The sequence below is a fragment of the Notechis scutatus genome, chromosome 1, assembly GCF_049901735.1.
Source record: "Notechis scutatus isolate UNSWTSFEM ecotype Mainland chromosome 1, rNotScu1.2, whole genome shotgun sequence".
Lineage (NCBI taxonomy): Eukaryota > Metazoa > Chordata > Lepidosauria > Squamata > Elapidae > Notechis > Notechis scutatus.
In genome coordinates this window covers 116,582,351-116,604,045 of record NC_142009.1, presented here as the reverse complement: position 1 = coordinate 116,604,045, position 21,695 = coordinate 116,582,351, and the positions used below count along the sequence as shown (strand labels likewise).

The following is a 21,695-nucleotide window of genomic DNA, read 5'->3' as shown; positions in this document are numbered from 1 at the left end:
CTTCTTGCAACCTTGATTGCTCTTCTAATTTTGTTTTGCTGCACCATTTAGTTTACTTCTTAAATGGATCGTTCATGTCATTTCTCTCTCTTTTCTCTTCCCTACTCCAGATACTATCTGAATAGTTTTATTCATTGTTTATATCATGGTATGGTCAGTATGAAATAGTTAAAATAATCTAATTTTTTTATGTATGACAAGATCTCGCCCTTCTCATGTGGCAAAGTACTTGCCGTCTGAGCTGAACAGTTTATAGGGTCAGTCTCACAAGGTGGTCGGGATACAATTCTAACATTTTCACTTCAAATTTCTTTCTGAATAATATATTTAGGATCACATACTGCTGAAATGAAATTGTGATAGTTGTTTTTTTCATTAGGATTAGTGTTAGAGTTGTTTAGAAATGCCTTGATCATTGTTTGGGCAGTTTTCTTCACTTATTGTTGCAACTGATAGGAATCTTGTTTTATTCCTTTATTATTGATTATTATTGTATATCCTGCTTTTCTGAGTTTGAGATGGCAACCATGTTTGTACTCAATTTCTGCAACAATCACTGTGAAGTATGTTCTACTGAAATAGGGTTATTGGTCCTAGCTTATTCAATCTCTAGTAAATTCTATCATCTAATGAGTCCTGTTATCAAATGAGAGTTGGACTTGGATTGTACCTGTCCAGATCTAGCACATATTTGAGACTCTCATTGTTTTCTGTCTTGGGATTTTAGGTGGGCATTTATTGTATGAGCACCCATCCACCCCTTCCTGTAGGTCTCCATGCACCCTTTGACTGGATCCTCCAGTGACCTTCAGAGCAGGTTTTTGAGGATGCATGAGAGGAAGAATCGGCTCCTAGCTAAATACACTGATATCAGAAATCCTTTCAGCAGAAATGGACCAGTTGAATACTGCGTAGGTCTTAAATTTGTAAAAATAGCTCCTCAACCTTTGGGGGAGGAGATGATGTCATTCTTAAATTTGTATACTGTACCTTCTTCTGCTTCAAAGATAAATTGCTACCTATGATATAGAGTTTTGCTCCTTGCCATTTCATGAAATTGTAATTTTTAAAATTCTTGATGTCTATAGCAAGTAAAAATTCTTTTTTAGTTTCATAGAAGTACAATTGTAGACCACCAACAATGCTCTGGATTGGACAGTCGAAATTATTGTTGCTGTTCTTGTTGTTTTTTCAGACTGATAATGAGGAAAGAAATACACTACAGCTATATTGATTGTTACTTATTTAGATAATTTTCTCCTTTCCCAATTTGATGGATTATATTAAGAGTGAATTTATTTGTCCTTCGTTTTGTAGAAAATCAGAATGGAAGCTCATGCAAAGTTTGCAGTCCTTTGGCATCTTACTAGAGACCTCAATATTAACAAGTCTTCATCATACGGTCGTTCATTTGATAGGTTAGTTACATTGATAGATGAAGTAGAAAATTATTAACTATTATGTAATAAAATCACATATTTTCTGTAATAGCGAGTTCATGCTTATAAAAGTTTCAAGAATAGAATAGTTTTGAAACTTAAAAAAATTCTACACTGATAAATTGATATTGTAGTGAATAAATATTTTTGGGAAAATAACAAAGGATAAAGTTGATGAATAAATTCAGTTTCATCTTATCAGAAATAATATTTATTATTTACATGTTCTTACAGTGTATGGAAGTTTGGCCCTACTTGAAGTAGAAAAGAATCTGCCACAATACCTGTTTTAAAATTGTACCTATTTATGACCTGATAGAGAGATAGAAATAAAATATTTTATGATAAAGCAGCAATGACAGATAAAATGACTTAATCTGATCTAATAGTATATGATCAAAACAATTTCAAAATTCACTTGTAAAGTAGCTATTTAAGTTTTAGAAAATATTTAATATGAAATTAACTATTAGTTGGGGAATAATTTCTGAAAAAAATGTTAACATGGGTAGCCAATTGTGAGGATTTGCTGGTAATTTAACTTCATTGCCTCTCCAACAGTATGATCCTTTACATCAGGGGCCCACAACCACCCCAGCCCAGAAGGGGGGAACGGGGAAAAAAACCCCCCGCCCTTGGCTGATTTTTTGGGCGCCGCCACTTTTTGGGACCCGTGGCTTTTCCGCAACATGAATCTCTTCTATTGGTATTCAATAGATCTGATTCTTTTCTGAATAAGACATAATCTAAGATGTATTGAAAATGTTAATACTGATATTAATACCTCTTTGTCCAGGCAAAACAGTAACATTTCTATATTTTTGAGACATGAATTGTTGCATATCAAAAGACTTTTATTTGGAGTAATTTTTTGTGTAACCGGTTCTAAAAATATTTATAGTAAATTAAATGTTTCTGAAACTGATACTAGCCAATAGAAATGCAAAAATTCAAAATTTGGAAAAACAATTTCCCTTTAATGGAAGATTGCATCTTTTTAAAAGATATGTTCAGATTAAAGATCACCTCATAAAAATTACATCTTTAGAACGTTTTATAGTATGTACACTATATAGGAATTGCATTTATTTTAAGACTATTAACTTTGCCCCTAAAGGTAAGATTTAAAGACTGTCAGCTATTGACTCCAAAAGAGATCTCTTATAATTTTTATTCATATTTCAAGTTTATTGGAAATATAAAAGTCTCAAATATTGCCTTGTCATGTGACATACATCTGGCATATAGAAATGTGCCCAGTGAGTAGTGGAATATAATTTAATTTGTGTTTTAAATTTTGTGTAACATTACATATATTGAATTTCCCTTGAATGAAATTCCCTTTAAAAAAATAGTATATTTTAATTATTCTCCTAAATAGCCAACTGATAGCCACTGAATATATCTGGAACTTGCCTCTCCTTACTACTGGCTTGACTAATATATTCATTAAGTGATCTCATCCATGAAGTATCTAGTACAGGGCTGTCAAACTTCCAGCCTGCGGGCCAGATGCATCATGCGCTGGCCATGCCCACACCTGGTTTAGCGAAGGGGGGGGGAGTCCCAATATGTGACGTGATGACATGAGTTTGACACCCCCCTGATCTAGTAGGTCTGTCCCCATTTCCCTGTTGGAAGGGGCAGGGGAAGCTTTTCACTAGATTAAGGACTTGACTTTGACCCCAAAGAGCACGTGTCATCAGATCAAGAGAATATCTGGCTTTCCCAGCTGAAAAAAATTGATCATAACAAGAGTTTCAAAGCTTATATTTTTTTTCTGTTGGCTTATTATTTTAATATGGATTTTTCTCCTCCTCAGATCCTTATTTATCATGCTGGATAGTCTTAACAGTTTAGATGGCTCCACCTGGTCAGTCGGACAGGCCTGGTTAAATCAAGTCCTCCAACGGCATGACATTGCAAGAGTCCTGGAACCTTTGCTTTTGCTGCTTCTCCATCCAAAGACCCAACGTATTTCTGTTCAAAGGGTACAGGCTGAATGGTACTGGAGTAAATCTCCCTATCTGGAAGATGAAAATGAAAAACATTTTATGCAGAAATTTAATAGTAGTGGTTGTAAGTATCACCTCATTAACCACTGATTTATCATGATATCCTCAATTTGGTATTATATTTATATCTTCAATTTTGGTATTATATTGATATAATGTAGCATAAAAGAGCATTTTATATTTTATACTGTTTAATAACAGTTTGTATCATAGTTTTTTAGTTTTATATTAGTATGTTCATTTTGTTTTACATATTGACTTATATAATTATATAATTTGAACATTTTGGTTATCTGGATTTAAAAAAATACCACAGGGTGTGCAGATGCAAATATGATAATATATAAATAATATCTATTGTAATGCAATATCCTTTCATATCCTTTCACTATTCACACTAGCAGAGTTTTCTGTGGATTTTCCCTTTTTATGTTGGACATTATCTCATTTTTAAAGGAATTTAGATCCAAAGTTCTGCAGATCTTATATCCATAGCAATCAAAGATTTCTCTTTCATTTCAGAAATGAACACTAATATTGTCCCTATTGCAATACTTGAATTTGTCAACAAAGTTTTACTCTGGACTCAAAATACCTAATTTAATGAACCTGTTGGTCTCATATTGCAATATTAACTTTTTAGCTTACACTTTAAAGGTATCTTGCAGAAAAGGGTATTATATGATTTATGCGAATAACTTCTAAATGACTATTCAAATAAGAAAATAGTCATAACCATTTGTTTTCCTTTTTGTTAATAAGAAAAATACTCATAACCACTTGTTTTCCTTTTTGTTAAGCATTCATCACAATGCCATCAAGTCAAGAACATGGGATATCAACTAAAGAGAACATTGAAAAGCAGCTGGGTTTAGACGAAATGGAGAATTTTAGTCTTACAGTCAACCCTTTAAGTGACAGGATCTCTCTCCTGAGTACTAGTAGTGAAACTATTCCTTTGGCTGCCTCTGATTTTGACCTCCCTGATAATCAGATAGAAATAATGCAAAGTTCAGACTCTGGCTGCTCCCAGTCATCTGCTGGAGATAACCTCAGCTACGAAATAGAACCTGAAAGCCTGACTGCCCCAGATAGTTCTCAACATTTGAAAGGAGATGCATTAGATGAAATAATACAGCAAGTGGTCCTTGACCTGATCTGCAAAGTAGTCAAGGAGCTTGCAGAAGATCCACGGTCAGAGAAAGATGCATATCCAGAAGATACTTCAACTACGTTAAATACTCTAGATCCCACTGAAGATGTATCCAAATGTGAAGAACCAAACTTTCTGGACAGCCAGAGTAGTTTGCTTAGCAATGACAGTACTCAGCTACTGTCTGTCTCATCTGAGACTGGACTTGAAAGCATTTCTAATGAAATCTCCAGAAACAGTTCGTCACCCTGCATCTCAATAAGCCAGCAGTCTCTCAGTGACCAAACTTTCACTCCCCCAGAAGAAAAGTCAAGGCAGCAAAATCATAGTAGCATCCAATTCAGCTTCAAAGGGAAATTGCCCGAAAAAATGTCAGAAAAGGAAACCATTGTGAAAGAATCTGGGAAACACCCAGGAGCAAAGCCCAAAGTCAAAATAGCAAAAAGGAAAGACGAAGAAAAGAAGAAAGCACAAGCTGAGAAGCTGAAGCAAAGCAGTGTTTTCTTCAGCGATGGCCTTGACTTGGAAAATTGGTATAGCTGTGGAGAGGGTGAAATCTCGGAAATTGAGAGCGATGCAGGGTCACCGGGGGCGCGGAAATCTCCCAATTTTAACATACACCCTTTATATCAACATGTCTTATTGTACCTCCAAGTATATGACTCCTCGAGGACTCTGTATTCTTTCTCCGCCATTAAAGCAATCTTGAAAACCAACCCTTCTGCTTTTGTAAATGCCATTTCCACCACCAGCGTCAATAATGCCTACACCCCCCAGCTTTCCTTACTTCAGAATCTCCTGGCCAGGCATCGCATATCAGTCATGGGCAAAGACTTTTACAGCCACATCCCAATAGACTCAAACCACAGTTTTCGAAGTTCCATGTACATCGAGATCCTTATCTCTCTCTGCTTGTATTACATGAGGAGCCACTATCCGACTCACGTGAAAGTCTCTTCGCAGGACCTGATCGGGAATCGTAACATGCAAATGATGAGCATTGAAATCTTGTCCCTTCTTTTTGCCGAGCTGGCAAAAGTGGTGGAGAGCTCCACCAAAGGGTTCCCCAGTTTCATTTCGGACATGTTGTCCAAATGCAAGGTCCAGAAGGTGATCCTGCACTGTTTGCTGTCCTCTATCTTCAGTGTCCAGAAGTGGCACAGTGAGAAAATGGCGGGCAAAAACTTAGGGGCTGTTGAAGAAGGCTTCTCCGAAGACAGTCTAATCAACTTTTCCGAGGACGAGTTGGATAATGGTAGCACACTCCAGTCACAGCTTTTAAAAGTCCTCCAGCGGCTCATTGTTCTGGAGCACAGAGTGATGACCGTGCCTGAGGAGAACGAGGCAGGCTTTGATTTTGTGGTAACCGACTTGGAGCACATCAACCCTCAACAGCCAATGGCTTCCCTTCAGTATTTACACTCCCAGCCCATAACCTCCCAAGGCATGTTTCTTTGTGCTGTAATAAGAGCATTACACCAGCATTGTGCCTGTAAAATGCATCCCCAGTGGATAGGATTAATCACTGCTTCTCTGCCTTACATGGGGAAGGTGCTCCAAAGAGTGGTGGTTTCGGTGACCCTACAGCTTTGCAGGAACCTGGATAATCTGATTCAGCAATACAGATATGAAATGGGCTTATCCGACAGTAGGCATGTATTTTCCTTTCTCTTTTTTTCCTCTTGGCACTTTTTTTTAAAAGGGAATTTTGTATGTACATTCCAAAATTGCAACAGATTCATTGTTGTTTTTAGGCCTCTTTGGATGGCATCGGTTACTCCACCAGATATGATGCTCACTCTTTTGGAAGGTATCACAACAATTATTCATTATTGCTTACTTGACCCATCCACGCAGTATCATCAGGTAAACCACCTTAGATTTTTCAGTTTTCCCCCCCAGCTATCAGTGTGCTCTGATTTGTCGTCTGCCCTCACTAATAACTTGTTTCAACCTGTGCATGGACCTTAAGAAATAACTCTTGAAATAGATAACATTATTTGGCATATTCTGAACTCTTTATGTATATACCATTGATTATGTATGTGCAATTTATTACTACGTTGCGAGATCTTGATCTCACACCTAATATTACAAGAGCAATTTTCATTTACATTTTGGGTATAACTAGCGTAATGTAGTGAATACGGTTTGATATTAAAGGATTCTTTTATGAATTACAAAATTTGAGACGCTAGGTTTTGGAATTGTTGAACCCAATTTCAATCTTTAATTGAAACTGAATCCAGAATTTCAGTAAATTATGAACAGATTAGACATGTTTTCTCTTGATAAGATCTGCTTTGATTTGGAGGAAGTACTTCATTTTGCAATTTAAACTTGATAAAAATTATTGTTAGAATTGTATCGCATCTGTATCCGATCAGATCTTTGAAACTAATTTCAAACTATCATTACAAATTGGTCTGAAAATGATCCTGGTTAGCAGCGTAATTCAGTGATGGTTTAATGTTGCCTGAAACAGAATTGGGGGGGGGGGGACTAGGTGGGAAGAGAGTGCGAAAAGGGAACAGAAATCCTGTAAATTAATATCCCTGATGATAATTGATTATGTCTTCATCTTCCTTTTTACTAGCTTCTGGTTAATGTAGATCAGAAGCACATGTTTGAAGCACGCAGTGGGATCTTGTCTATCCTTCACATTATCATGTCCTCTGTCACACTTTTGTGGAGCATCCTGTACCAGGCAGACTCTTCAGAGAAAACAGCTGTTGCAGCAGCTGCATCTGTAACCACCATTAATCTTGGGTCAACAAAGGTTAGAACATCAGAGTTATGTGTACAAATGATTTTGTTTACATGTATGTAATACTTGAATAACAGAGCCAGTTTGGTATACTGGTTAAAAATGTCAAACTGGAGACAGGAAGTTCTGAGGCTAGAACTCAACACAAAGCTGACTGAATGACTTCAGGCAAATCACTCTCCACTCTAGGAAGAAAGCAAGGGCAAATGGCTGCTGAAAAATCTTGTCTGGAAAACTCCAGGGACTTCTACCAGGAGTCAAAAATCTGCCTTGAAGGCACACACATATTTTGTTTTTAATCCTTGAATAATCAGCTCCAGGATCTTGACAGGATCACAACATTTAATCATTCTTCCAGAAAACATCTAATGTCTGTATACTATACAATATAGTTTGTGTATATACAAGAGGAGGACCTTGTACTACCAAATGATTTTTTAAAATGGGTTTTTTTCCCCCCATTTCTAAAACGGTTGTAAGATAACCTACATAGTAGACCCATTTATAGGTTGGTGTTAATATGTTTGATCAAATAGCCCCTATAGGCAAAACTTCCCCCAGTTCCATATAAAGACCTTTATGTTTCAATGGCTACAAAAGCTAAAAGTATATATGCAAAAAATGCCACTGGCACATTTCACCAATAAAGGAGAATATTTGTAGCTCGGGGTTGAAATGAGTCCTTGGTGATCTCTGAGCTTGGTTGTTTTCTTGCAGACGTTCCCTTACCTAAAGGACGAGCACTGATGATGTTACATAGTTTTGGTAATGAAGTGTCTGCAAGAAAACAACCAAGCTCGAAGAGCATTAGACATTTCACCAAACTATATTTGTGTTAACCACACTTTACCAATACAATAATGATTTGAGCATAAAAATCACTGTCATGGTTTTAATCCTGTTGTACACTTCTACTTTCTCATGGTGTCTTTTTTATAGGAACAAATAGCAATAGCTATTTTTTTTAGGTGTCATATCAAAATACAATGCAAAACATATTGCCAGCTGTCTTTTTTCTGATCCTGATTTATTTCTAACTGCAGGACATAATTGTTCATTAAGACTTCATGTCACATCATGGTTAAATTTTCTTAAGTATATTTTCAGGAGGCATTTGGATTGTGCCAGAAAATTCATCAGATTGGCATAGCAATAAAGAATTCAAGGCTTTTTAAAAAAAAGTGCACAAAAATAGCTTGCCCTAAAAATATTTTCCTCTCTCATGTTCCAAAAGAGAAATGGTCCAAATTACATTTCTCAATATTTTCTTTCATTGTATAATTGTATATTGCTCTGGATGAGCTGTTAGGTTCTTGTTTTGTTTTGCTTTACATTTAGTATACTTTGTGTATTACAGAATTTAAGGCAGCAAATTCTTGAATTACTTGGTCCAATTTCAATGAACCATGGTGTTCACTTCATGGCAGCTATTGCATTTGTGTGGAATGAAAGGAAACAAAATAATCAAGCTTCAAGGACTAAGGTAGGTTAACTGATGGACTTGTTTAAAATGAGTTCAGCTTAAGAATTTCCCGAGTTTTATTTAGTAGGCTTATTTAGCTTTATTTGTTTATTTAGCTTAGTACACAAATTGAGATACTGTGCCATACTAAAATAAGCATTGTTTGTGATCTCTGGATATGAAACTACAGTATGAATCTGATGGGGTTCACTGAACTGGTGTTAGGACTGCAGTTACTGAATACAATCAAATGCATTACAGTAAAGTTTCTTCTCTTCGCTAGGTCTATACCAGGGGTCTCCAGACTTTGCCATTTTAAGACTTGTGAATTTCAACTCCCAGGATTCCTCAGCCAACATGGTTGAAGTCCACAAGACTTAGAGTTGCCAGGTTTGGAGGCCCCTCGTTTATACCACCCAACCCAAACAGCTAGGATAGTGCCACTTCTTGATGCCACAAGTATTTGCTTCCATTAATCTTGCATTATTTTAAAAAAAGGAAAATTCCTTCCTCTTTTTATGACTTGAGAAATGTCAGGATATTTTGAGATAGTCAGTGACAGCCAGCCTGAAGAACTCTTACAAGACACAAAGAGACAAAGATGCCAACTGCCAGAAGACTCACAGAATAAAGGGAATTCTGTTACAGAATGCCACAGAAGTGAGTGAAGTTGTGCTAAAAAGAAAAACTGGCTGTCTGGTGAAACAACGAAATAGAAAAGACTACAAGTGAGAAAAATGCATGTAAAAGAATGACTGCTTCAAAAAATTAAGATGAGAGAAAAGTGTTGTATAAAGTGTGTTTAAAGAAAAAAATTGTTGCAAAAAATGCACAGAAAGATAGCCAGAAATTAAGAAAAGACAAAATACGGAATTATTTTGATGGAATAAAATTTTTGTTTTGGGAGTGGGTGAAAAGGATTAAGCAGGGAACTTCTAGAGGAATGAACTACAGGTGAAACTCGAAAAATTAGAATATCGTGCAAAAGTTCATTTATTTCAGTAATGCAACTTAAAAGGTGAAACTAATATGTGAGATAGACTCATTACATGCAAAGCAAGATAGTTCAAGCCGTGATGTGTCATAATTGAGATGATTATGGCTTACAGCTCATGAAAACCCCAAATCCACAATCTCAGAAAATTAGAATATTATGAAAAGGTTCAATATTCTAGGCTCAAAGTGTCCCACTCTAATCAGCTAATTAAGCCATAACACCTGCAAAGGGTTTCTGAGCCTTTAAATGATCTCTCAGTCTGGTTCAGGAGGAAGCACAATCATGGGATAGGCTGCTGACCTGACAGTTGTGCAGAAAACCATCACTGACACCCTCCATAAGGAGGGAAAGCCTCAAAAGGTCATTGCCAAAGAAGCTGGATGTTCCCAAAGTGCTGTATCAAAGCACATTAATAGAAAGTTATGTGGAAGGGAAAAGTGTGGAAGAAAAAGGTGCACAAGCAACAGGGATGACCGCAGCCTGGAGAGGATTGTCAGAAAAAGGCCATTCAAAAGTGTTGGGGACTTTCACAAGGAGTGGAATGAGGCTGGAGTCAGTGCATCAAGAGCCACCATACACAGACAATCCTGGACATGGGCTTCAAATGTCATATTCCTCTTGTCAAGCTGCTCCTGAACAACAAACATCAGAAGCGTCTTACCTAGGCTAAAGAAAAACAGGCCTGGTCTGTTGCTCAGTGGTCCAAAGTCCTCTTTTCTGATGAGAGCAACTTTTGCATCTCATTTGGCAACCAAGGACCCAGAGTCTGGAGGAAGAATGGAGAGGCACACACTGCAAGATGCTTGAAGTCCAGTGTGAAGTTTCCACAGTCTGTGTTGATTTGGGGAGCCCTGTCATCTGCTGGTGTTGGTCCACTGCTTCATTAAGTCCAGGGCCAATGCAGCCGTCTACCAGAGATTTTGGAGCACTTCATGCTTCCTTCCGCAGACGAGCTTTATGGGGATGCTGACTTCATTTTCCAGCAGGACTTGGCACCTGCCCACACTGCCAAAAGCACCAAAACCTGGCTCAATGACCGTGGGATTACTGTGCTTGATTGGCCAGCAAACTTGCCTGACCTGAACCCCATAGAGAATCTATGGGGCATTGCCAAGAGAAAGATGAGAGACATGAGACTGAACAATGCAGAAGAGCTGAAGGCCGCTATTGAAGCATCCTGGTCTTCCATAACACCTCAGCAGTGCCACAGGCTGATAGCTTCCATGCCATGCCGCATTGAGGCAGTAATTGCTGCAAAAGGGGCCCAAACCAAGTACTGAGTACATATGTATGCTTATACTTTTCAGAGGTCCTATATTGTTCTATGTACAATCCTTGTTTTATTGATTGCATGTAATATTCTAATTTTCTGTGATTGTGGATTGTGGATTATGTAAGCCATAATCATCACAATTATGACAAATCACGGCTTGAACTATCTTGCTTTGCATGTAATGAGTCTATCTCGTATATTAGTTTCACCTTTTAAGTTGCATTACTGAAATAAATGAACTTTTGCACAATATTCTAATTTTTCGAGTTTTACCTGTAAATTTAAAAAGTGTCAAATGATTCAAGATGAACTTTAGAATGAGAGGTGTTGGAAGGAGATTTATATTGGAATAACAGTGATATGTTGAATTATGGAGAAAAAAATGAATGCTATAAGTGGTATTGTTGAAAAAAGAAAATAATGCTGCGAAAATTTTGAAAAATGTATGAAATCGCTAGTCTTAAATAAATTAATAAAAATGTGGGTATGTCAGAAAGTTTATTATATGCTTGCTGGTTTAGAGAAAGTATTACAATAAAGTGAAAGGAGTAGAATTATGAGTAAAACTGGAGTTGAAGGTTGGTTTTTAAGGATGGTACATGTTGGAAGTAATGCATTTGTGAGAATATAGGTGTGTAAAAGTAATGTAGCCAATTTGGCTACATGAACAAATATCCAACTTTTAAAAAATTAATGTATAGTTCTTTGCTTTTAATCCAAGTGGTCTCAAAATGCCAATTCAGCCATTGATGCAATGTTACATATCAGTAGTGTTTATACCAGAGTAAGGTGACATATGGTTACAGCCTAATTCTTATAAGTGATTTTGAAATGGTTGAGACTTGACTCTCTGAGATTCAATGCAGTGGTGGCATTTTACTTATCAGGTGATTCCTAGTGCCAGTGAAGAACAGCTGCTGCTAGTGGAGCTAGTTCGTTCCATCAGTGTTATGAGAACTGAAACTGTAATGCAAACAGTGAAAGAAGTCCTAAAGCAGCCACCAGCTATTGCCAAAGACAAGGTATGACACCAATAACAATATTTTAATGGTTCACACAATTTAAGTACAGGTAGTCCTCATTTACCAACCACAATTGGGACTAGTGACTCAGTTGTTAAGTAAAATGGTCATTAAGTGAAGAATCGTATGATTGCAACTGTGCTTAGGCTTTTACTTCAACTTTGTTTTACAGCATCAGAAGGGTGCAACCCCATGTATCTGAGTGAAATCCAAAGACCAGGGAAGGTTTCCATAATTCGACTCATAAGGAAGCTGGATAAAAGGACAAAACTTAGAGCCCTTCCCCCCACTTCCCTTTGGAATGCTGTGAAAAAGAATGCAAGAAAAGACTTGATGTTTGTAGTTAGGTTTATTGGAGAGGAAAGGATTACAAGAGAGTAGCAGGCACACAGTGAGGAATACACATCAAAAGGAAAGCGTCAGCACCGGCTCTTTGCCTAATGGGCTTCTAGCTGCCAGCTACAAACTGTTTTGGAAGAAAACCTTTAATGTGAAACTGATTATAGAGTTGTTAATTTCAGGCAGCAGCTGGGAAAATTCTAATCAATTAATTAAGGTCACAGAACTGATCTTGCTATCTCCTTAGCACTTTCTAGGGTTGCACTATAATGTGGAGAAAAGCAGTGCAGGAAGAGATCACTTGTTTAGGCAATTTCTCTGTTCTGCAAGGTGGGGAGGTAGAAAGTAACAGATCAGGCACAGAATAACATGTACCAGCTGTATTGGTGAGCACCTAACAGAGAGATGCTGCAAAGCTTATAAATGTGGGCATTGGTGGCAAAGTAAGTTTTTCATCAGTGTTGTAATTGCAAATAGTCACTGTCTGAGTCACTGTCTCTAAACAAGGACTACTTTCTTTCTAAATAATTTATTTAAATAAAGGAACTGGAGAGGCTTTTCTCTTGCCACAAGAATGGCTATACTGTGTTAAAAAATTTATAGTAAGAACTTTCCTTCTAGTTAAATCGAGCACTGTTTTTGGTTCTGTTTTAACTGATAATACATACACATGTAATTACTCACAACTTTCAGCACTCCTGTGTGGATACTCAATTGCTACATACTTCCTTACAGATTGACCTCTCATTCTGTTATTGTTTGAAGTTATAACAACGCTGACAAGTGTTAGTTACAACCAGTTATTTAAGTTCCAGTTGTAACAGTGCCCCTACAGTCACAAAATTGCAATCTGGGCATGGGCAGATTTCTGACACCACCTCATCTGTGGTCATATGGTCGCAATTTGCTAACTTCCCTGTCAGCTTCCAAGGCAGAGTCAAAGCCAGCGCATGTTGTGATCAGGAGGTCCTGTGTGCATCAGCCACGCTGCCATGCTAAGTAGAATGGTCATGCGTTGTCACTTAGCAGTGTAAATACCAGTCCCAATTACTGTTGTTAAACGACATAAAATGATTTTAATTAAACTTTATATTAGTTTTCTTGTAATTAATTAGTTTAATTGCTATTGTAGCTACTGCTCCTTGTGTTAAAAATGCATTAATGAAGAATAAAGAACCGTTTGTTTTTGTGTTTTGTAAGGAAAATGGGTATTATTTTAAAAACAATATTATTTTGAGATGATCATGGTTCTTCCAGTTTTCATAAAACTCTGACTCTGTTAATAGATATAATTCTCCCTTTGTCTTTCCCCTGAGAAAATTGTCTGTTTTTGAAAGAATACAGTGATTTCTAAGCCCATTTTTCTGTGGACAAAATTAATGTTCCAGCTCCAGAAAAAGAAGAAACTAATGGAAAAATCTCTTTATTCATAATTACTCAGACATTTTCTTCCATTCAAATGTGACAAAATTGTACTGATTTAAAAAAACAGTCACAGCAAAGTTAGTTATCTTTTAATTAGAGAATTGACAGCTACTTGTAGACTTGAACAGTAATGTGTATTTCTTAACTTTTTTTTAACAAAAATCTAGAAGCATCTTTCATTGGAAGTCTGCATGTTGCAGTTTTTCTTTGCATACATCCAGAGGTAGGTTTCCTATTCTAACATTCCTTTCAACACAGTAGTATCGAATTATTTTAGAATGTCACATTTGCTCAACAGTTCTGTTGAAGTCAGAGAACGCTGAGACATTTGATTAAAGTATTAAGGAAGGAATTGAACTTCCAAATTCCAGATTTTAGAATATTAGACACTTGTTTAAAAATCAGAACGTCCATCTGACTAAGGAGCTTCGTGTGTTTCCTCCTTTGTTCTGTATGCTGACTTTGCACTTGGATCATTAACTGTAAAAGTACCTTAAAACAAGTATGGCAACATCATTTCATTAATTCAACCCTAGACAGCCCTTCTAAACATAATAAAGAAAATCCTTTGGATATGATTATGTAACTTTTTCCTTCCTGTAGAATCCCAGTCTCCAACTTAGTAGACAGCTGGGCCTCTTTGCTGCTCCTTCTAAAGGATTCCATACCACTCGGCCTTCCAGCTCCAGGGCAGTTTCTAATACTTGGGTGAGTCATTCTTTGACCATAGACGGAGTTGCTTGTTTTTTTCCCTTTTGAAAAATTCCAGGCAAAAGTAGCCGCCATTGAAAAATCTAGCAGAGGTGTTGGTCTTTTGTATTGAAAATTAGATCAATACTTAATACTGAGTACAGTTTTTAGTCTTCCAGTTGTAGGAAGGACTAGAAACTTTCAAGTCATTTGAAATCTTGCAAATGCCATGGATACCCTTATCACTAGGGTCAACTCTAGTAGGAACCTTTCCAATGTTTAAAGTGAGAATGGCATGGCTGCATCTTGTTGCTCCTTTAGCTTAAGGCCAGTTCAATTTCATGAGTTTAAATATGAGCTGAAAGCATTTTTCATAGCAGCATGCAGAAATCAAAAATAGTGCTAGTCAGAATTGATTAAAGACCAGCTCTTTGAAAACATATTATTTAAGGAGTAATATTTTATCAGGTTATCCCAACCTTTGCCAAAAGTAAGGAAAGATTGAGAACCACTGGATTAAGTTATAAAAACGTATGCCCCGATTTATTGCTAAAACCAATCACAGCATCTTTTCTTAGGATACACAGTAGCTTCTTAAGGAAGTCCAAGATTGGAATCTAAAGGGCTATAAATATGATCTTTGGCTTAACCTTTGCTGTCTTTCCACAAACCTTCCCTTCTATCCATAGGCTTCTGAAACCTCGCTTCCCTTGAAATCCCTCTTTCTAAAACTTGAAACAAGAAATTTATGTTTTCCTTTTCTTTCTTTTTCTTTTAAAGTGTGTTAAATGAGTTTATTATGAAAAATCCAAATCTGGATAATAAGAAGGACCAGAGAGATCTACAGGTAAGAAATCTATAGAAATAGCTATTATTGAACTCAAGTATGATATGAAAAAGAATATAAAGTCTGGAGGCTAATTATCAAGAAAATACTTGTTTTGTTTTTCTCACCCTGATCACTCTGATACTTTAAATCCTGAATCGCTGTTGGGTTCTCTTTTTCAGAATAGCTATCGTCTGTCATAACATGTGAGCTATGCTGATGCAGATTTTTTGGTTTGGTTTCAATTTGATATGCCAGTTGATTTTGTTTTAGGGAAAAAAAACTATGTGTCAATGACATTGTCAAAGCCTCAGTTAGATTTATGTATATTTCTAGTTTACTGTGCCACATGCTGGGTTTTCACAACTTATTGCGTTGGTTCCCTTTAGAGAGTTTCAGACACTTTAAATCTCTGAAGCATTTAATATTCATAATTACATTAGATTTTGTAATTCGAAATAGAGGCTCGGGATGTCACCAGGAGCACATAATGGCATTCCACAAAGGACAGTATTATCTCACTTGAGATTATTCATTACTTCTGAAGAAAAGAGAGACATGTATTAAATCAAGGTGTAATATGTATTATTCATAAGAACTTTTCTTCTACTTCTGTTTATCTGCCACCTCACCAGGATGTAACACACAAAATAGTGGATGCCATTGGGGCAATTGCAGGCTCATCCCTGGAACAGACTACCTGGCTGAGGCGAAATTTAGAGGTTAAGCCTTCTCCCAAAATAATGGTTGATGGAAACAACCTGGAGTCTGATGTGGAAGGTGATTTTTACATTTTTGTTGTTGTTGTTGTTCATCTAAAGATCTGACTGGAATTACAAAAGCTTGAACTAAATATGTGGAGCAGGAGCGTTGTCATTAAAATAATCTAATCACTAGTGAGTATGACATGGTTGCGTCTTTGCAAACAGCATTTCTTTCTTTTTCATGTGTTTAATTTAGATATGTTGTCTCCAGCTTTGGAAACCTCAAGCATAACTCCATCAGTGTATAGTGTCCATGCCTTAACACTATTGTCAGAAGTAAGTGTTTTTGTAGTTTTTGATTTTATACATAATGCAATGACAGATAAAACATTACACATTTCTTTGTGTGAAATGATGCCAAAGGATAATTGTGCTTAGTCCTACAATCATTAGAATAATTATATGATTTCATTCCAAATCACTCCTATAACTGTGATTAAAAGTTAATTGTTTCTGTTTTAAAGAAGCTAGCTATAGAAACCATGATTGAAGTTGATTTAATTGAAACCAAACATAAAAAAAGTAAAATCTTCTTTGACTCAAACTCATTTTTTGGTGGCTTCATGAGTATGCCCATGTAATTTCCTCAGCAGTGGTTGGAAGTGACTTGCTTCTGCCTTCCAGTATTTTTTGTAATTTCCCAGTCTAGCCTATAGCTCTGGCATTTCGGTCTTCATCCAAGAAAAGGGGTTGGACAAGAAACTCTCCTTGTGACAAGAACTGATCAAATCCAATCCTGCTTAGATTTTAAGCCCATGCAAGTTATGGATGGTTTGGTAGTTGAGATAGCACAACAACATACTTTAATGCTAGCAGAATCTAAAGTATAGATTTGGGAAACAGAGTTTCTTTACATCTTCCACGTTTTCAAAATGTTTAACATATCTGGTATCTTCTCTAAAATGTATTTACAACACATTTCCAAGCTTTGTAAGTACATTCTCATCTTTATAAAGCAATGCAAGAAAAAAATTACATATTAGGGACTAATTTAGGTTAGTGCCATGTCTGTAGGTATATAATTGTCTATTCGTTGACATGAAAATGGAGTAGACTTTTACATCACCTGTCTTGTATTTATGACTTTATACATTAATTCACATTTTGAAGTGTGTGTGTAAAATCTTGGAAATCATCCTTTGCTGTGTTTTTATGGAAAGAATTAAAACATTTTAAACAGTAACTGATAGATTGATAAGGAAAGTTGTGATGTTTTTCCTGTCCTGTTTTAGGTTTTGGCTCATCTTCTAGACATGGTTTTCTATAGCGATGAGAAGGAAAGAGTTATTCCTCTTCTTGTAAATATAATGCACTACGTTGTGCCTTATCTTCGCAACCACAGGTATCTTTGCAACGTACTACAAAAAGTCCTACAGTCCCCCTTACCCCATATTTTGTCCTGCTCCTCTAATCCAGAAATAAATAAATATCACACGTGGCCCCAAGATGAGCAGAGGAGCAGTGCAGAAGAAAGGAGGAAGCAAGGGAGGGAGGAGCTATTGGTGACAAGCCATAGCGGACAGTGCTGCTATGCATTTTATCAGCAAAAGTAATTCTGAAATCATGTAAAGCTGGTAGTCTGGTGTTTCCAGATTATTTTTCACAGAAAAAAATCTATATTTATAGTAACTTGAGATGGGGGGGGGTTCTTCTTCCAGTGCCCATAATGCGCCCAGTTACCGAGCCTGCGTCCAGCTCTTGAGCAGTCTGAGTGGCTATCAGTATACCAGGAGAGCGTGGAAGAAGGAAGCTTTTGATCTCTTCATGGATGCCAGTTTCTTTCAGATGGATGCTTCTTGCGTGAATCAGTAAGGCTTGCTGTTGCTCTTCTTTGAAATCAGTATTCGGGAAATAAAACTAAATATTCCTATGAAACAATAAACAGAAACCTGATGACCTGCACATCTTTCTCGTCCACTTATAAACCCTGTTTTGGTGGGAGCATAATAATGAGCTGCTCATCTATTTAAGATTGTTTTTTTTTCTGGAAGCAGCTAATTAGGATCTTAGATGAGTATTTCCTTATAGTCACATGATCTCATTTATTTATTTATTTTGCTGTAAACCAACATTTACTTCCAGTTTTTGGCAAAACCAGCCCATAGTGAACAATTGGTTGGCTTAATGACTGCAGCATTCACTTAACTGCCGCTGCAAAAAAAGGTTGTAAAATTGGGTTAGTCACATGGGTAACTTGTTTTATGACTGTCATGACTGAGGGCTGGAATGGGCAGACTTGTAAATTGAACACTACTTGTATGCTTGGGTACCTTATCTCCTATTCACGATTGCCAAAACCTTAACTTTGTACAGTCCGGTATGTTTTTCTGATACACAGTGCCAAATTCTGAGAATGTTGTAACAGTCATTCTTTCTTTTTGTTTAACCAAAAATAAAATACTATGCTTTTATTAAAAAAATATTATCATGTTTTTCTTCTTATACTAGTTGGAGAGCCATTATGGACAATTTGATGACACACGACAAAACCACTTTTAGAGATTTGATGAGTGAGTCTAACTTTTTTGCTCTGTGTAAGATCTACGGTTAATTTTTGAGCTGTGAAGTTTGGCTCCTTCGATGCTCGTGCAACAGTCTAGTTCAAAACTAAGTTAGGAAGCAAGTATTGTGGTGATAGTTGCTACAAATTTTCCTTCCCTTGAAAAGTTAGAAACTTGATTGAGCATTCACTATAAAGTTATATTAATTTCCATCCATTGCCCAATTAATTATTGCCATTTGACTGTGGGTATTTGATACTCTTATTATATATAAGACCATGAGCAGTATCTAGGCAATGATTTAAAGTGTTCTGATTAGCAACATTCATGTAATACCTAAAATGATCTTCAAAAGGCTTCTCTCTCTCCCAAAGCATTGACAAAATTGCACCTTTTCTTTTTTAGCTCGTGTGGCTGTAGCTCAGAGCAGTTCCCTCAACCTGTTTGCTAATCGGGATGTTGAACTAGAACAGCGTGCTATGCTCCTGAAGAGGCTGGCCTTTGCCATTTTTAGCAGTGAAGTGGATCAGTATCAGAAATACCTTCCAGATATACAAGGTAATTCCAGTCAAGCTTGTAACTTCATGAATAAAAACCATGGAGTTTTATTGGCAACATTACACAAGTAGTTTGCCCTTGTCATCTTCCAGGATATGTGTGTGTATGTAAGCACATTTTAATTTCATATCTATCTTACGACATTGATATTCTTTGATAACTTCCATCCAAATACCAAACAGGTCCAAGTCTACTTAACTTCTTATCCCAGACAAGACCAGCCATGTGCTGCTACTTGCTTAGGCAATGTGGGATAAATAAAACTCTAAAAGGCTTCATTCCAGCTGGTCACTAAACCAAGGCGAATGGATTTCCTTTTCTATTCACAAATCTGGTTCAAGTGAGTTTGAAGACTTTTGAGGCCAGGGGAGCCCAGACCAGGAAGGGGAAATGCATTGCTGCTTTTCTAACGCAATTCATCTCTTGGCCAAAAAAAATTTTTAAAGGCAAATTTGTCTTATGGAGCAAAGTGTCCTGAATCACAGTTTTAAGTTTGTTGTCTTTCTGCCTCCTAATTTAGATAAGTGAGTATTTAAGCTTGGCTAAAATCTGATGCATCTCTTTGACATGTTCCACTCTCTATGCTACTGCGTGAAATTAATTTACATCATTAAATGTAGATTCTTAATGGATTAGAGATATTTGAAACAGGTTGCAGCTCTGGATATCAGCTGTGGTTGTTTTCTGACAGATCCTTGTAACCTTTTCTGTTTTAGAAAGACTGGTTGAAAGTCTCCGCCTGCCCCAAGTGCCTACCCTCCACTCCCAAGTATTCCTGTTTTTCAGAGTTTTGCTTTTAAGAATGTCTCCACAGCATCTTACCTCACTTTGGCCTACCATGATCACAGAACTGGTGAGTTCCACTTTGTATCCACAATTGGGCAAAGAAGACCATTTTTTAAGAAGAACTAAGAATTTCTCCATATTGGTTTTAAGCTACAGGAGATTGTGAAAGATAACAGCCCATGAGTTCATTTCCGAACTCCACTCGAAAGCTTGGATTACATATTGTTCCTGTATACACAGAGTGGCTTCTATCATCAATCATCTTTGCCTAAGTTTATATTTGTTTTTGCATATGAAAGACATTGTCACCTAGCTGGTAGCAATCACCCATAGCTGTGGTTATTTATACAACAGATTTACACTGATAATCCAGTTACCACAACAGATTGCTATTGGCAGCCTAAAAATAAGACTAGATCAGACCCGAATCTCAGAGTTCACAAGGCCTTTCCCAGATGGATCTGGAAAGCAGCAAGTCATGAATGCCATTAGCTGTTGTTATCCATTTCTTCTGCCAAGGAATGCAAGAAGCACATGGTCTTCACAGTAAGACTATCCAGCCTTATTTTCCCCTGAACCTGGGCTTCTGCTTCTTCTTCTGCTTCTTCTTCTTTTCCCTCCTGTCTCTCCTAGGATGTTTTTATCGATGTACTTCCTTTGTTATTATAGAATTGAGCCATTTCTATATGGATCCAATCAATATCAAAATGATTACATTATCTTAACATTTATGTTCTGCTTTCCCGAGTTGAAGGCAGCTTTGCCAGGTTCCACTTTCTGCTCATTTTATGCCCACAAGAACCCTGTGCAATGAGTGTGTCGAGTGACCGACTGATCTAACACCCCCCCAGTGAGGTCCTGTCAATAAGAAAGGGCTTGAACTGAGCTCTCAGTACAGTATCTAACCATTGTGCCTATACTTGCTGTCAGGATAAGCATGGAGCTACAAATGATCAAATATATGTTCTTCCTCTTTTGTGAAAAAGGGATGCTAACCAGGCATCATTTTTTGGTGCTTTTATACCATTAAACAGAACACAACTGTGAATTTGAGCAGTCAGAATGTTAAACATTGCCCAGTTCATCCCTCTTGCACAGCTTGACTTGATCTTCAAGGGAGCACAGACATTTGCTTTCCAAGGGCTGCCTTTCACAACTGAGGACATGTAGGGTTGCATTGAACGGGGCAATGATGTACAGTGGTTTAGTGGTTGACATTATATTTAACACTGATATCTTTCTTTAGTATCCCAAATATGGAAAGGCAGAATATAATTTTTCCCTGTTTATAAACAATACATGTGCTTTATTCTTTTTCCCTTCACAGGTCCAAGTATTTTTACTTATGGAACAGGAGCTCACAGCTGATGAAGATATCTCAAGGTAAAGTTACTGTGATTTGCTCATTCTTGTTTGCATAGTAAATTAAATGTTATTGAAGGATATTCTGATATTTTATGCTAAATAGGTGGAAAAAACTTTTCCATCCAGACTGAATAACATAATCTGTGCTAATAAACCACAATAGTCCTTCATCCCATTTACACATTATTTAACCAAATCTGACTCGTGCCCAGATTACAGGAGCATCCTGTCACAAACATCAAGTTATTTTTAGGCAAGGATCCTGTGTTACAAAATGAGGAAGAAAAGATAATAAATTGAAATGTACTTATTA

General features: G+C 36.9%; 1 protein-coding gene across 3 annotated transcripts in view; it reads left to right on the top strand.

Annotated features, from left to right (window-relative positions):
* The window catches only part of DOP1A (DOP1 leucine zipper like protein A), a 65,884-nt gene that overhangs the window by 41,422 nt on the left and 2,767 nt on the right, over positions 1-21,695 (top strand). For all 3 annotated transcript variants that reach the window (XM_026665157.2, XM_087944086.1, XM_087944101.1), the window contains 18 exons: positions 1,318-1,418; positions 3,262-3,518; positions 4,255-6,259; positions 6,362-6,473; positions 7,204-7,386; positions 8,732-8,857; positions 11,994-12,128; positions 14,060-14,115; positions 14,496-14,600; positions 15,363-15,429; positions 16,044-16,188; positions 16,369-16,448; positions 17,405-17,514; positions 17,831-17,980; positions 18,621-18,682; positions 19,079-19,231; positions 19,948-20,084; positions 21,345-21,400. In XM_026665157.2, coding sequence (XP_026520942.2) covers positions 1,318-1,418; positions 3,262-3,518; positions 4,255-6,259; positions 6,362-6,473; positions 7,204-7,386; positions 8,732-8,857; positions 11,994-12,128; positions 14,060-14,115; positions 14,496-14,600; positions 15,363-15,429; positions 16,044-16,188; positions 16,369-16,448; positions 17,405-17,514; positions 17,831-17,980; positions 18,621-18,682; positions 19,079-19,231; positions 19,948-20,084; positions 21,345-21,400 — 4,040 coding nt within the window. The remainder of the gene's footprint in view (positions 1-1,317; positions 1,419-3,261; positions 3,519-4,254; positions 6,260-6,361; positions 6,474-7,203; positions 7,387-8,731; positions 8,858-11,993; positions 12,129-14,059; positions 14,116-14,495; positions 14,601-15,362; positions 15,430-16,043; positions 16,189-16,368; positions 16,449-17,404; positions 17,515-17,830; positions 17,981-18,620; positions 18,683-19,078; positions 19,232-19,947; positions 20,085-21,344; positions 21,401-21,695) is intronic.